At 44.1% G+C, this 14,182-nt stretch overlaps 1 protein-coding gene across 7 annotated transcripts in view; it reads right to left on the bottom strand.

The window, feature by feature from the left end:
• The window catches only part of TP53BP1 (tumor protein p53 binding protein 1), a 31,658-nt gene extending 21,368 nt beyond the window's left edge, over positions 1-10,290 (bottom strand). For 2 of the 7 annotated variants that reach the window (XM_049813032.1, XM_049813037.1), the window contains exons 1-10: positions 9,944-10,290; positions 9,636-9,844; positions 9,227-9,297; positions 8,428-8,586; positions 7,884-7,965; positions 6,877-7,022; positions 5,498-5,618; positions 5,068-5,159; positions 3,789-3,991; positions 1,462-2,737 (exon numbers count right to left, since the gene is read on the bottom strand). In XM_049813032.1, the coding sequence (XP_049668989.1) occupies positions 1,462-2,737; positions 3,789-3,991; positions 5,068-5,159; positions 5,498-5,618; positions 6,877-7,022; positions 7,884-7,965; positions 8,428-8,586; positions 9,227-9,297; positions 9,636-9,844; positions 9,944-10,126 (2,542 nt within the window). In that variant the 5' untranslated portion in view covers positions 10,127-10,290. Of the gene's footprint in view, positions 1-1,461; positions 2,738-3,788; positions 3,992-5,067; positions 5,160-5,497; positions 5,619-6,876; positions 7,023-7,883; positions 7,966-8,427; positions 8,587-9,226; positions 9,298-9,635; positions 9,845-9,943 lie in introns of those variants that run through there. The other 5 variants (XM_049813034.1, XM_049813035.1, XM_049813033.1 and 2 more) reach the window with 5 other exon arrangements.
• Positions 10,291-14,182: the final 3,892 nt, after the last annotated feature.

Here is a 14,182-nt window from a genome sequence, read left to right as displayed (position 1 = left end):
AGTGTTGAAGAAGTGTACAGCTCTTGAAAAAACCCAAACATAAAATGGCAGAGAAAATGAGAGATGTCCCTCACTGACAAAGAATAGAAAATTATTCAGACCATTATCAACTGAGTATGTAAAAGGAAAAAGAAGACTTGAGTGTTAGGAAATGGTTTTTAAGCAGTGTATCTTACACTAATTTCTCAAAACGAAAAGCTAGAAAGCATTATCACTTGAACAAAGCTCTACAGAACAGACTATAAGGCTGTATAACAATATCATGATCTTTGAGTAGTAAGAGAAATTCTGTCTAGCCCACAGCTTTGTGGGTTCCACAAATCAAAATCACAGATTGGTCAATCTTAACCTATCAGATGGTTCACAAACATCTTCCCTGCTAGACATCTAATTTTATTCTAATAGCGCTACACAATTCTATTGATCTTCCATTGTACTCTAACTTAAGGACTGAGATAATTCACAGAGCATAAACTACCTAGCAAATCAGTGAAGAGAGTTAAATAAACCTCTACTAACATACCAGTCTGTTCAGGACATGTAAAGACAACCATCACCTATTGACAACTAATGTTTTCAGACCCTCAACTTTCATAATCACTCACTTCAGGAGACTGGAAATCACCTACCTTCATCATAAGAGGGAGGAAAACATCTCACTCTCTGATCCCGCAGTTTAATGACAGATTACTTAGATCTCAAAAACGTGTACAATTCAAGAAAAAGCTCTAGTAAAACTTTGCTTTCTATTGCTTTCTCATTTGAGGAATACAGAACTCTGTTTTAAAATGAAGCCAACTAAGGCAAAAGCTTCACAAAACTCAGGTATAGCATCCCACATTTCTTGTGTAACTACACAACTGCATGTTAAAGGAATTTCAACTCATCATGACAATACCTGCCGAGCCACTGCTTACATGCAAGTGAAAAGCCATTCTACTTTAAAATAATCTCAAGATAAATTTGCTGTATTAGTTTCTAGCTCAAAGCTGCTCTATACACCCCCACAAACAAAATTCTCCTCTGAAAATAAGAAAGGGAGGGAAGAAAAAAAAAAAAGAGTGAGAAGACCTATGAGAGGTATAGACTACCACACACCCTTCTCCCTTCAAGGACGCTACTGTTGTTGCTTCAGGGGGCAGAGGGAAGTTACAAACATCCCTGAGCATTGCGAAGGTCACAACATTCTGAGTTTTCAAAGTTGCTCTGCATTTCTGCCACAAACCAGCGAGAGTGTTAGGAACAAGAATTACCTTATTCTTGCCTGCACTCGTGTGACAAAGAGGAAAAAAGTAAAGACATGTTATGCACGTAGCACAGTAACTTGTAGTGCTGCTCTTAAGAGACACTGTTCAACACGCATCCAAGATCAGTGCTCCCAGAAAACGCTGAGGATTGTATACAGCTGTCCTTCACATTATTCAAAATATACCCATGAAGTACTAACCTAAATTCACTTACCACTGGAAGGACTGGGGGATTTAGCAGTAGCCTCTTCTTGCGGCTGCATCTGCTCTTCTTGCGGCTGCATCTGCTCTTCTTGCTCCAGATTCCTTGTCGTAACAGTATCCTCCATATTCTTTGGCACCTGATTCTCCTGCTGAGTCACCAGCATGCCAACCCCGCTCTCTTGAAGTGGTGGCTGATTCCTTATTATCATTATCTGTCCTAATTCTGAACCATCTGGATGTTTTTTGGCACACAGTGCCACTTCCGATGGAATGTCACTCTTTAACTTAGGAAACAAATTGTTGTGCTGTTCCAGTAAGTCCCCTACAGAAGGCTTAGATAAAACTTTATTGAGCTTTGGCATGTTTTCTGAAGCAGCCTTAAAGGTCAGTTTATCCATGCCCTTTGCCTCTCCAGTGCCAAAAGTACAACCTTTTGAAGTTTCTTTTCCCCGGCTTTCTGGTTCAATCTTTTCTAATTCTTGGGCCTGATCAGACAGATTTTTGCTATTTTTACAAGAACCATCAGCAAATTCCACTTCCATACCTTCATGGCACTGTACTTCCCTTCCAAGAATAAACCTCTGAGAAAGCGTTATATTAACAAGGGACTCATCTTCATTTATTTGCTTTTCTCTTACTTGCAGCTTTTCTTCTTGTTCTTCACACTGAGTCTCAGGAACTGCCTCAGGTTCAGAAGTCTCTTCCAATGGATAATCCTCAGACTGTGCTTCTCTACCTTGAGTGTAGGACAAAATCTCGGGCAGACCAGACTGATCTGTAGCAGCCTGACTTCCAGAAATACATTCTATCTCCCGATGAGCTGTAGGGGCTAATGACCCATCTCCTGCTACATCTGCACTAACTAACTGCATTACAGGCCTTCCTGCAGTCTGTAAATCCTCCTTTTTTAATTCTTCACAGTTTTCAGAAAGGGCTTGATCACCTGCATCCAGCCTCAGTTTTATGTTGTCATTCTCCTCAGAACAGAGTCTCAAGTCTGAAGCCTTGCATTCAGAAATCATCTCCACCTGTGTGGTTTCACCATCTTGGCCCAAGTTTAGAGAGCCTGAACTGACCTCTGTATTTGTGGGCTGGCTACATTCACTTGCAGAAAGCATCAGCTTACAGGACTCGGAAGGCTGTGACACAGAGTCACCTGTAGACATCTTTGACAAAGCATTTATGGATCGAGAGACATCTCCTGGTAAGTATAAATGGGTTAAAGCAGCAGCTTTTTCTTCTCCTTCATGCTTCTCCTCTGGGCTCTGAGTTGGAACAAAAATATCCTAAAATTAAAAAAGTGGGACATGGAGCATCAGGGCATGCCAAGTAGGACCATTTGTTATTCCTAGAACACTACACTGAAATATGGAGCAGAGCAAGCTCAGCACAAAACTACAGGTTAAAAAAAACCAACAAAAAACACACACAAAACATCCCCCCCCCCATTTATGAGTCATAATTGCCCATTCTTGCTGAGAAAAATTATCACCACCCATCACTTTTTAGTACCTCTGTGGCAAAGTCAGACACAATCCTTGGTACACCTCTCACACTACCAAATCATGAAGTACAGGTCAAGTATGGCAAATTAGTAGCTATTTTTAGTGAAACAGCCAAAGGTTCTGGAAACATTATCTGGAGAAATCCAATATATTAGCATGAAAGCCACTTTCAGCTAAGGAGAAGCCCTGCTTTGACTACTGAAGTCTCTAGTACAACCTTTATTTTCTGCCTTAAGTTGATGAAATTTGTAATATTAAGCTATAAAGCCACCAACTGTCTGTTAAATCCCTTTGAATAATAACTTCCAGAGATCAAAAAAGCACAAAGGAAACAACAGATAATAAGAATAAGCAACTTGAAAAAAGCAGTAAATTAATTCTAGCCTTGTGGGAGAATACAAATGCTTTATTACAAAATAGCTTCACTTTCTCCATGACAAATGATCCTAAGGTCTATCCTGACAAAAGTCAGGTTTATGACACAGTTTGAGATGCAGGACGCCCAGTTCAGCATCAGAAAGCAGCAGCCTTTCAAAGAGAGAAAGAAAAAAAACCACACACAAAAAAAGGTTTCTAGCATAGATTAAAAAAGACAACAAATTCTATGTTCAGTAAGTCACTATGCCCTCTTAAGCTGTTCCACATTTTCTCTGCAGGATAAATTGCCACACAGTGTGATCCACATATAACTGTGCCTGGTGGGAACAGGGAAGCTCATGAGAACCGGCTTAGTAGGGAAACTCAACACAGAAGCATAGAGGCCGACTCAAACACACATTTTCTGCAACAGCCATATAAAAGCCTCAGAAAAGATATCTACATGAACCCTTACATGAGAGAACTCTGGTTGTGATGGTATAGGCAAAGACCCAGGAAAGAAGGTTGGGGCACTCTGGGACACTGGAGTTGAAGCCTGTGGCAGGACAAGAGGTCCTGGTGGGATACATGGGATGGCCATCTCCACTAGCATATCTTCTCTCTGCTTCTGCATCAGCTCTCTTCGTTCTGCAGGGATAGACAGATCTTTCTGTTCATCTGGTTTGAAAGAGCAGAAAATACATAACCAGCAAATTCTTGTGTTGTACCCAAAGTTTCCAACATTCTGTTGCAAGACTCATCTTCAGTGGCATATGCAACTTTCTCATACTTTAATGGGTGAATCTAAAGTCTCTCCAGGTAAATTCTTCTTTTTTTTTTTTTTTTTTTTTGGGGGGGGGGGGGGGGGGGGGCTGTGAAGAAATTAACACAAACATCCATATCCTTGAATTTAAGGGGGGGAGAAAGTGTTTTGTTAAGAATTCATATAACTATTTTGCTACAGGTCTAGAACTCACTACAATTAGAAAAAGGTATCCAAAATCTATAAAAAGCATTTCTGAGGGTTTTTTTTTTGTTTTGTTTTGTTTTTTTCTTCCCTTTTGCTATCTTTATTAAAATGCAAACAAATTCAGACCCTGGCTAATAAAATATCTAGTCTAAAAGTATTTCACATTCTGTGACAGGAATCTCACAAGAAGGAATGATGATTTTGTATCATACTAGAAGTCTGCATGGATGGGTATCTTATCCCTGGTGGCAAATGGGTGCTTAGAGAAAAATATTTAAGAACCAAGGTATCATATATATAACAATCCCTCTTTTGGCATGGTGTTCTAGAATACACACGTAGGAAAGCTTTTTAAAATATTGTGCAAGTCATCCAAGTTAAGGTAAAATAACTGTTACGATGCAGTTCTCCTCTGCCCTCTCTATTGCCCTAATGGTATATACTTAATACAAATATCTGCCTGTAGCAAGAATGGCTTGTCCCTAAGAAAGGAAGACAATTGTAAGCAGCAATCTGTATCCCATACAAAGTATTCCCCATCTTTCAAGTGAAGGGGAGCTAACTGACAGTACTAATTTTATTATGATAGCTATGCAGGAAATAGCAACAGCACATCAACATCTGAGTCACAAATACAGACTTTCCTTCATCTATCTCTTTCAGTGTTCTCAATCCTGCTTCATTCTTTAAATATAATTTTAGCAGGTTTTGAAAAGGCTGCATGGTCAGACTAAACCACAGAGCACCTAAACATGACCACAAACCAGTATGCAGAAAATTTTACCTTTTGCTTGCCCCTGTTCAGTAGGACTGCTGGGGACAAGAGCACCGGATTCAAAGGCAACAGGAGGAGGAATAACTAGGCCTGAAGAGACACTGCAGACCAAGAAAAGTAAACATGGAAAAGACAATCATACATCACTAGAAAATGAATTAACTTCTCCCCAAATGTAGCTCCAGCTTGTCACAATAGGAGTCTTCTCATAAAAGGAAAGTGTCAGGTGTTCACTTGCAAGAGACTTGAGAAATGGCTATTGACGACATGGGCATCATTAGTTCATTTCACTGCAAAATAAACCCATGCTCCTCTCATAGTGCAAAATTAAAACATTGATTGCTTAAAATCAAGCACAAGTCCTTGAATAAATAAGAGAGTAGTGAAAATGCACTACTGCAATTAAGCTATTGCAATAGTTTGGGGATTTTTTGCTTACATGGGCTGACTCTCCTGTACAAGGGATCCCTGTCCAGAGAGCTGCAGGAGTTGCAGACTGCGGGCAGGGGTGCACGCCAGAGAACTTCGCTCTTCCACCCTGGTTATTGGACAGCCACTCCCTGCAGCAGTTTTGAACAAAAGGAAGTAAGATTAGAAATTTGGCCAATAACGAAGTTGATCAGAAAATTCTGAGGAATGATATTCACACTACTGCACAGTCACTTCTCAGGTAGGCAAGGACAAGCTGATTTTCACACAGAGCTGGAGAAGGACTGCACATGAAAGTTCAGTATGTGAAATGTGAGCATAATATAGTTAAGATTAAAAAGATAAGTTCACACCTATAGATATAGAATAGATTTTTAATCAGGCCAGACTATACAAGTCTTCCTACTTGGGAATTTTAAAAGAAAAACCCCCAATGGCTGCAATATCAGCTCATTTGATCCAGTGCTAGAATGCAAATACAGGCAAGGTTCTTACAAGAAAAGACACTTTGCATTGACTGACTCAGTGCAAGTAGGAGGTTGTTATTGAAACTTCTGGATACAGAGAGATCATGCACAAGATCATACTGGTTTAGACAGTTGTGCACAAATTAAAACTAATTGAAAAGCATTAAGTGAGACTTCATTTAGCTCATACTTTACAAACTGTGACAAAATTGCCTTTCAAAACTTTATTTTCTGGGCCCTTCACTATTAAGATTGTTAAGAACCTTTGTACTTCTTTATTAGCCTTTCAGTTGTGGATACCAAAACCAGACATAGACATCCTCCTAGCAAGACATGCAGCGATGACCTCTCTCCTGATCCTATTTCCTGTAATCTCTTCTCTTACAGGGAAGGAAGATTAACCTAGATGACAAATAAGGTTGACCAAAATTGTGATACGAAGATTTTGATTGCAGGATCCTGTCCCATCCCAAACAGGAAGGCCAATTCAGAGGCGTAAGGTGGAATGTTTTGCCAGAGTTACCCAGCATAAGTAATACTACAATATTTGCCTACACTACTTATCCACACTTTAGATTGAGTCACTACAAACGGTCAGCATGATTGCTGCTTGTTTCAGAAGAGATAAAAGGGGTATTTTTGGTTTGTTCTTCAAGGGGCACAGAATGAAAGGAAATTAAATGTATTTAACAAGCCAGTGCAACTGTTCTAACACAGTGACATTTAGACATTGCTCCATAGTACAATGAAAGAGGCTGTGGCCTTTCATTTCCAAAGCGTTCTCAATTTTAGCAGCTATTACATGAAAAATACTCACGGTACTCTGCACTCTAAAACACTACATGCTTAAAAGGATCAAGTAGGGATGATCATTATCATGACCTCTGGGATGGACACTTTGGCTCTGCTGGCCTATTGTTACCTGTTGCATTATTCTCAGGAAACATCTCTTCCTGAGTTGACAAGGTATCAGACTCCTCGTGGCCAGAATCAAGGGATAGCTCAGTTTTAGTGGGGTCACAGACAGGCATTTGTTTCCTAGTATGCTCTTCTGCTTCCTGCAGAGTTCTAGAAAAGCAAGACACAGTCACTGACCTGAGAAATTTGAAGTATGAAGTAATACTGCAACACCATAAAGAAAATTTATCAGCACAGATGAAAGGTATTCACTTGTGTATACCACAGAAAAAAAGAAAAAAATCCTGACAAAATGACATATTCATGCTTGACAACTCATGTTTTCAGAATTGTTTTTTTTAAGTTTTCTACCAATCTAAGTAATGCTTAAGTGGAATGCAGATTGTTCTACTGACTTCCATTCAATGTGGATTCTAGGAATTTTGTTCCAACTCCTTTTTAATATTATTTTGTGGCAGAATATGACAATACAAGATGAGCTAAATATTATTCTATCCAGCATAAAAGATATATAGAGAGTTTTCAACAAACTGAAGTTTCACATCTAAATAATTAAAAGTATAAAGCTTACAATAACAAATACTCAAAAGCATCCTGGAATAGCCACCACTTTGCCTCTTTGGCCTGAGGCCAAAGTCTGTACTGCAGTGAATAAGTTATCTTGAAATAACTTCTGTGACTTAAACTGAAGTATTACTTTAAATATATTCCAGTCATTTAAGAAAGTTATTACTGTATCTTATTACCCAGTGCACTCTCCCTTAAAAATAAACCTATTGATATCTTTGTGTATAAGAGTCTGACACCACATCTTTTCTCAAGCTAGGAACAGTGAAAGCACTTCATCACCACTGCTACAAAAATGTCTAATCAGCACTTCATCTTTCCCTTCAGTTTTCTCTTTTGCCTGGAAGCTGAACTCTCCTACACCTAAAAAAAACTAGTAAAAAAGACACAAGTCAACTTCCATAATGTCAGCAAGAGATCTACATAGAACATGGTCTGTTTTACCTTTCAGACTTCTCTGACTGGCCTTCCAAAGCAGTATGTGCTTCTGTGCTGGAGACAGTTTCCGTGCTGTCCCCATGCAGCTCTAGCAAGAGAGAGGAAAAAAAAAAAAATTTGTTACTTGGTCACCTGGAATAACATACAAAGAGAAGAAAGTGTAGTTCTGCAAATTACGCAAATATCAAGACACGCTTTGTATGAAATAAAAGTAATCTTGAACTATCAATAATAACAACAACAACAGACAGGATGAGGTTTTTACCAGGGAGGGAATTCAGTATCAGATTGTCTGAATATTCTGGAAACAAATTAGAAAAGAGAGGTGCAAGAATCCATGACAGCACTTGGACAGCTACAAGAAAACAAATGAACTAGCCCAAAGGAAAGAGAAGGCAAAATTCTTTTCAACTGCCAATGAGCTTTGAACTCATTTTTGAAAACTACCAATACTGTATGTCCTGTCAAAGAAGCATAAAATCTGTAACTTAAAGAAACCAGAGAGAATTGACAGAGCAAGAAATGGACATGTAAGATCACTTTCACATACCATCTTTAGTATCATTCTTCACAAGTCTGGAAGAAGGGACAGCAGCTCCAGGGTGAAACTGATGCCTAACATCTCCTTCATTGGGCACAAAGTCACTCTCAAAGTCCTGGCTCTGCGAGAGCTCTAGAGCTCCGAAATGCGGCTGTGACATGCCTGTATCTAACATCAAACATCCATAATTAATATATATATAAAAAAAAAAAATCAGAGCCATCTATCACTTTACAAGGGTAAAAGATACACCCTCTAACAAGAAAAATATTTAGGCTATTGCTGAAACTCTGAATAAACAAACAGACTTGGATCTCTGCTCCGCTAATTAAAAATACGGTAACAGAACACAGACAGTGGCCATTAACTCAGAAACCAGTGTTAATCAGCAAGGTCTTACGTAACACCATTTGGTACTGCAGCAGATTTGGATTCTGTGATGAGAAAACAATCCTGATAATACATAGCCCGTGCCTGAAAGTCCCTTGATGACAACAACCATTATGCCAGGAGTTCTTCGCCATGAAAAGGCTTCATCTCCTAATGGTCACAATGCATCCATGGCTCTTCCAAGCCATTTCCTGTCTCCAAGATCCTTGTTAACAATGATATGAAGTCACCCTTACCCACCCCACCCCACCCCCAAAACAACAAAGCATACAGATCCACTTCTGGAAGAAGACACCAATCCAACCCGTTATCACCGCAACTATCCCTGGTGAGACAAGCAAGGCAGCTGAACTGAAAAACTACACAGATGGTTGACAGATTCGCAGCCCGAAGAAGAGACCCAAAATGGAGAAGTTACCTTCTACACACGGCAAAGTAGCAGAGTCCTCAACACCACCTTCACCTCCTTCTCCTGCCTTTCCCAGGGCACTGCAACAAAAAGACTTGCTCGCATCGAGCCGGGGTTCCTGCAGGCTGCCTTCTTACAACCGACTTGCGTTCCGAGGGGTTGCTTCGCAGCTGCAGCACCCGGCCAGGCGCTCCCAAGCCCTCCGAACCGCGCCCCCCGAGCCGGGCCGGGCCGGGCTCCAGCGCCCGCGGCGCTGCACCGGGCCTGGCGCGGCCGCAGCCAGCACCGAGCCCGCGTTTTAAGTCCGTCCTCGGCGCGACCGCGGCTCTACAGGGCGAGAGGGGCCCAGGAGGCGGCGGCCGAGAGCCGGCGCGCCTCGGCCTCGCAGGGGAGGCTCCCGCGGTCCTGGCCCACGCACCTGCTCTCTCCGCCGGGCGGTGGCACCTCCTCAGCGGCGCGGCCCCGCGGGCCGGCGGCGTCCGGGCGGGCAGGGCTCTCCATCGGCTCTACAAGCACAGCACTGTTAGGGCGGCTGCGACCCCCGGGCGCGCCGCTGCCCCGCGCCCGGCTCTTACCTGCGGGTCGCTCCCGGGCCGCCCGGCTGCCGGCAGGACCACAGACGATCTCCTGCAAGACAGACGCACGGGCCGCGTCAGGGCAGGGCAGGGCAGGGCCGGGCCGGGCAGGGCCGGGCCGGGCCGCACCGCCCCCGCGCCGGGCGCTCACCAGCACGGGGCTCGGGCTCCGCCGGGCCGGCAGCCGGCGGGCCAGCACGCCGAGGCAGGCCTGCTCCGCGTCCTCCTCCGCGCCCGCGCTCTCGGGCTGCGAGTCCTCCACGATCAGGCGGGGCGTGTCCCGCTGCGAGAAGCCGGGGTCCAGCTGGCTACTGCCGCTGCCGCCGCGCTCCATGCGGGACAGCCGCGGGAGGCGGGACGCCCAGCGGAGCACCGGCCGCGGCCCTACGCCGCCCCCCCGCCACACGGCGCCACGCTTCCCGCGGCCGCCATCTTGTAGCGCGCCGATTGGCGGCGCGCGACACGCCCCGCCCCGCCGGCGCCGTTACCAGGGAGACGCCGCCCCAGGCGCCGCCTGGCGGGTCCCGCGCGCTCGGCGGGGCGGGGCCGGGGCCGGGGAGCGAGCGGTGCGCGCCGGGCACCGCCCACGGAGCGGTAACAGCGGCGGGTCTGGCGCTGCCCCGCCCCCCGCTCCCTTCAGCGAAGGCAGGCGCCCGCTCGGCCTCTCCGTGAGGAGCCGGGGAGAGACAGCAGCGCCGTGCCCCGCCCCCCGCCCCGCCCCGGCCGGCGTCGGGAGCTTCGGGGCGTGGGGCCGCGGCTGGGCTCGTCCGAGGGCGAATACAGCGAGTTCGCGACCGGCGCAGCAGGCAGGCCGGGGGGTTCCCCACCGGCGCCAGGCGTACAGAACGGCACCGGCACCGACCGCCGCTTGTCCCGGGCAATCAGTCGTGCGTGGGAATTCCTAGGTACCATAGGAAAGTGAAATCTGATCCACTTCCCTGTGTTTATATTAATAAGCGGCAGCCACTGAGGAAGCCTTGGGCACAAACGGTGACAGTATTGTCGTGCTTCAGCATTAAACTTTTTGCCTAAAAACTACTTAGTTTGAATAGACTAACTCATGTCCGATTTTGCAAGTTCTCTTTTTTAACTTCTGCACCTCTCTGTATTTTATAGATGAGAATTCTATATATTTTATTCAAAAACCTGTTGTAGAACCAAAAACGCAAGAGAGTGAAAAAACGTACCTGGCCTGGGAGAAACTGTTGTTACGCAAAGTTATAGACAAAAGGTTGTACATAGTGAAACACTGTAAATACGAGTTTGTGTTAACAAATTTTGTGTGTAATGTGAAATCCAAGTTTGCACATGCGTGTTAAGAACATTAAACAGGCTATAAATATTTACAACTCCTACACAGGAAGCATGCTTTAGTGGTTGGTTGTTCAGCTCCCATAAGATGCTCCTTTAGCACATATTAAGATGTATTATTGAAAAGTTCTTCTGGTATACTAGTTTCAAAAATACAACTTCAAATATTGTCTGAAATTTGCCCCAATGCCAAAGAACACCACGAGGCCTATGATTACTAAATCCTTCTTTTTGAAAGATGAAGTTGTTCATAGGCTTTTGCTAGCCATCTGGACAAGCCAGATTTCATGTTCACAAAGTATTTTATCCCAGGGAACTGAAAAGGAGACTGGGATCCTGATGGGACAGTTGGCAGTCTATGATCCTAAAGCATCTCAGTAGTTTTAGAAGAGGCTCTTGCAGTTTGTTCAATTCCCTTCAAGCAGAATTCTGCTTCCATTGGAATGAAAGCAGTTCAAATGGTCTTCCTTTATGATTACTCTCAAAATTAAATAAAATATAAAATTCCTCTTTTTTTTTTTTTTTTTTTTATTTTTAGCAAAATAGAAAGTAAAGCTGCCTTCTAAGCACAAGTAGAGCATGAGCCCTTATTTTTTCAAGCAAGTTTATGGTACTCCACTACTGCTCCTTGCTGGACTTACTAGTGGGTTTCCAAGCTGGCTACTGTCTTCCCCTTTAGCGTGCAAGAATAAGCTCCTTATTGGCAGAACATTAAACAACTATATTCTTCCTCATATCATCTTCTTTTACACTTCTATCCTGCCAGCACCTCTTCTTTATTAGCTTCTCCTGGAGAATACCTGCTCTTCATTAGAGTGTTTGAAATGGCTACCTAAGCCAAGTCCTTCGTCTGAAGGTGTTTCTACAATAGATACAGTCAAAAACTAACTGGGGGGAGAAAAGACAAAATGATTGTGTTTATAACACAAGAAGTACCTGCAAGTGAGCAGACGTTGGCCATGCATGATGTATCTTTGGGAAGAAAGTAAGAGAGCAGAAAAACAAAGAATGGATTTTGAGGAGCAGACATCAATGAACAGATAACTGGCAAGTTAAGACCTTGCGGCACAAAAAGAATTACAAAGAGATGGCAGTTTCTTTACTGAAGGCACAAGTGCAAACTATGTTAATGCAAAGAAAGGATGAGAAATGTAATAGGAGGTGATTTGACTCAGGTATAGCAAGAAAACGGAGGAAAGGAAACAAGGAAATTGGAACTATATCAGCTTTCTTAAAGGATCAGTATAAAAGAATAGCAGAAGCATACAAGGACAAAAATTTAAAAGGCCAGAGATATCAAGGGCAACAAGAAAATGATCTATAGACAAACTAGTAGGAAAACAACAACCCTAAGAATTGTGGTCTGCTCTTCTAAGGGACCACTACTGGGTCAAGAAGTGTCACACTGATGTCAAGAAGGCAGAAGCATTTATTGGTCTTCTCTAAAATGGTTAACAGAAAACGGCAGCTAGCTCAGTTAAACAATAATGACACAGGACAAGATTTAAGCCTTGAAAAAAGGCTGAAACAGGTTAAAAAGTGCTTATCAAAGCCAGATGTTTTAAAAACTGTTAAGTCTAGACTTCTTTCCCAAAAATGTTGTCTTAGAAGTGTTAACAGTTACCTTTCAAAACTCATGGAGGATAATGAGGAGACTAGAAGTGGCAAATGTGCCAGTCACTCCTTCTCAAAATTCCCTTCAAATCCTTGAAAACTTTGTTAACAAATCATCAAACAAATTAGCAGTTTCTATCTAGAAGATAACAAGGAGAAAAGTTAGCAGCCAGCATAGATCTGTAAAGACAAGGCACGTAACATCGATCTGATTTCTTGTCAGAGCAACAGGCCTTATGGACAGAAGAAAAGTGGCAGAGTAACAACTTTAGGAAGACTTTTAGCAGTATCTGTATGCAGTTCTCATACGCAAACAAGGGAAGCATAGCTGTGATGAAATTTTAGTAAGAAAAGTAAAAAACCTGTTGAATATCCATCTCCAGAAAGTAATCATCATCGATTCTATGTCAAAACAAGTATGTTTGAGTGAGGCTCCAAACGTCAATGTGCTATTCCTATTCTGTTCACTGTTTTCTTTAATCACCTTGGTCACAAAATAAGGAGTACACTTATTAAACCCTGTATTGGGTTTCTGTGGCAAGGTTTTGGTAGCAGGGGGGTTATAGGGGTGGCTTCAGTGAGAAGCTGCTGGAAGTTTCTCTGTCCGACAGAGCCAATACCAGCTGGCTGCAAGATGACCTGCTGCCGGCCAAGCCCAAGCCCATCAGTAATAGTAGTAGCGCCTCTGTGACAACATATTTAAGAAGGGAAAAAAAGTTGCAGTGGGCACAGAAACAGCAGCCAGAGAGAGGGGTGAGAACATGTAAGAGAAACAACCCTGCAGACACCAAGGTCAGTGAAGAAGGAGGGGGAGGAGGTGCTCCAGGCGCCGGAGCGAAGATTCCCCTGCAGCCCGTGGTCTTCACCCTGGTGAAGCAGGCTGTCCCCCTGCAGCCCAGGGAGGTCCACGGTGGAGCAGATATCCACCTGCAGCCCGTGGAGGACCTCACGCTGGAGCAGGTGGGTTCCCGAAGGAGGCTGTGACCCCATGGGAACCCCGTGCTGGAGCAGGTTCCTGGCAGGACCTGCGGATCTGTGGAGAGAGGAGCCCACAGAGCAGGACTTGTGACCCCATGGGGAACCCATGCTGGAGCAGTGTGCTCCTGAAGGACTGCACGCTGTGGAAGAGACCCATGCTGGAGCAGTTCGTGAAAAACTGCAGCCCACGAGAAGAACCCATGCTGGAGAAGGTTGTGGAGAATCGTCTCCCGTGGGAGGGACCCCACGCCAGAGCAGGGGAAGAGTGTGATGAGTCCTCCCCCTGAGGAGGATGAAGTGGCAGAGACAACGTGTGATGAGCTGACCGTAACCCCCATTCCCTGTCCCCCCGTGCCGCTGCTGGGGAGGGGTATGTAGAGAATCTGGCAGTGAAGCTGTGCCCAGGAAGAAGTGAGGGGTGGAGGGAAGGTGTTCTGAGATTTGGTTTTATTTCTCATTACCCTACTCTGGTTGATTGGCAATAAAT

Source organism: Accipiter gentilis, chromosome 10 (assembly GCF_929443795.1).
Source record: "Accipiter gentilis chromosome 10, bAccGen1.1, whole genome shotgun sequence".
In the NCBI taxonomy this organism is placed as follows: domain Eukaryota; kingdom Metazoa; phylum Chordata; class Aves; order Accipitriformes; family Accipitridae; genus Astur; species Astur gentilis.
The sequence above is the reverse complement of the archived record's forward strand: the minus strand, read 5'-3'. Positions and strand labels throughout refer to the sequence as shown.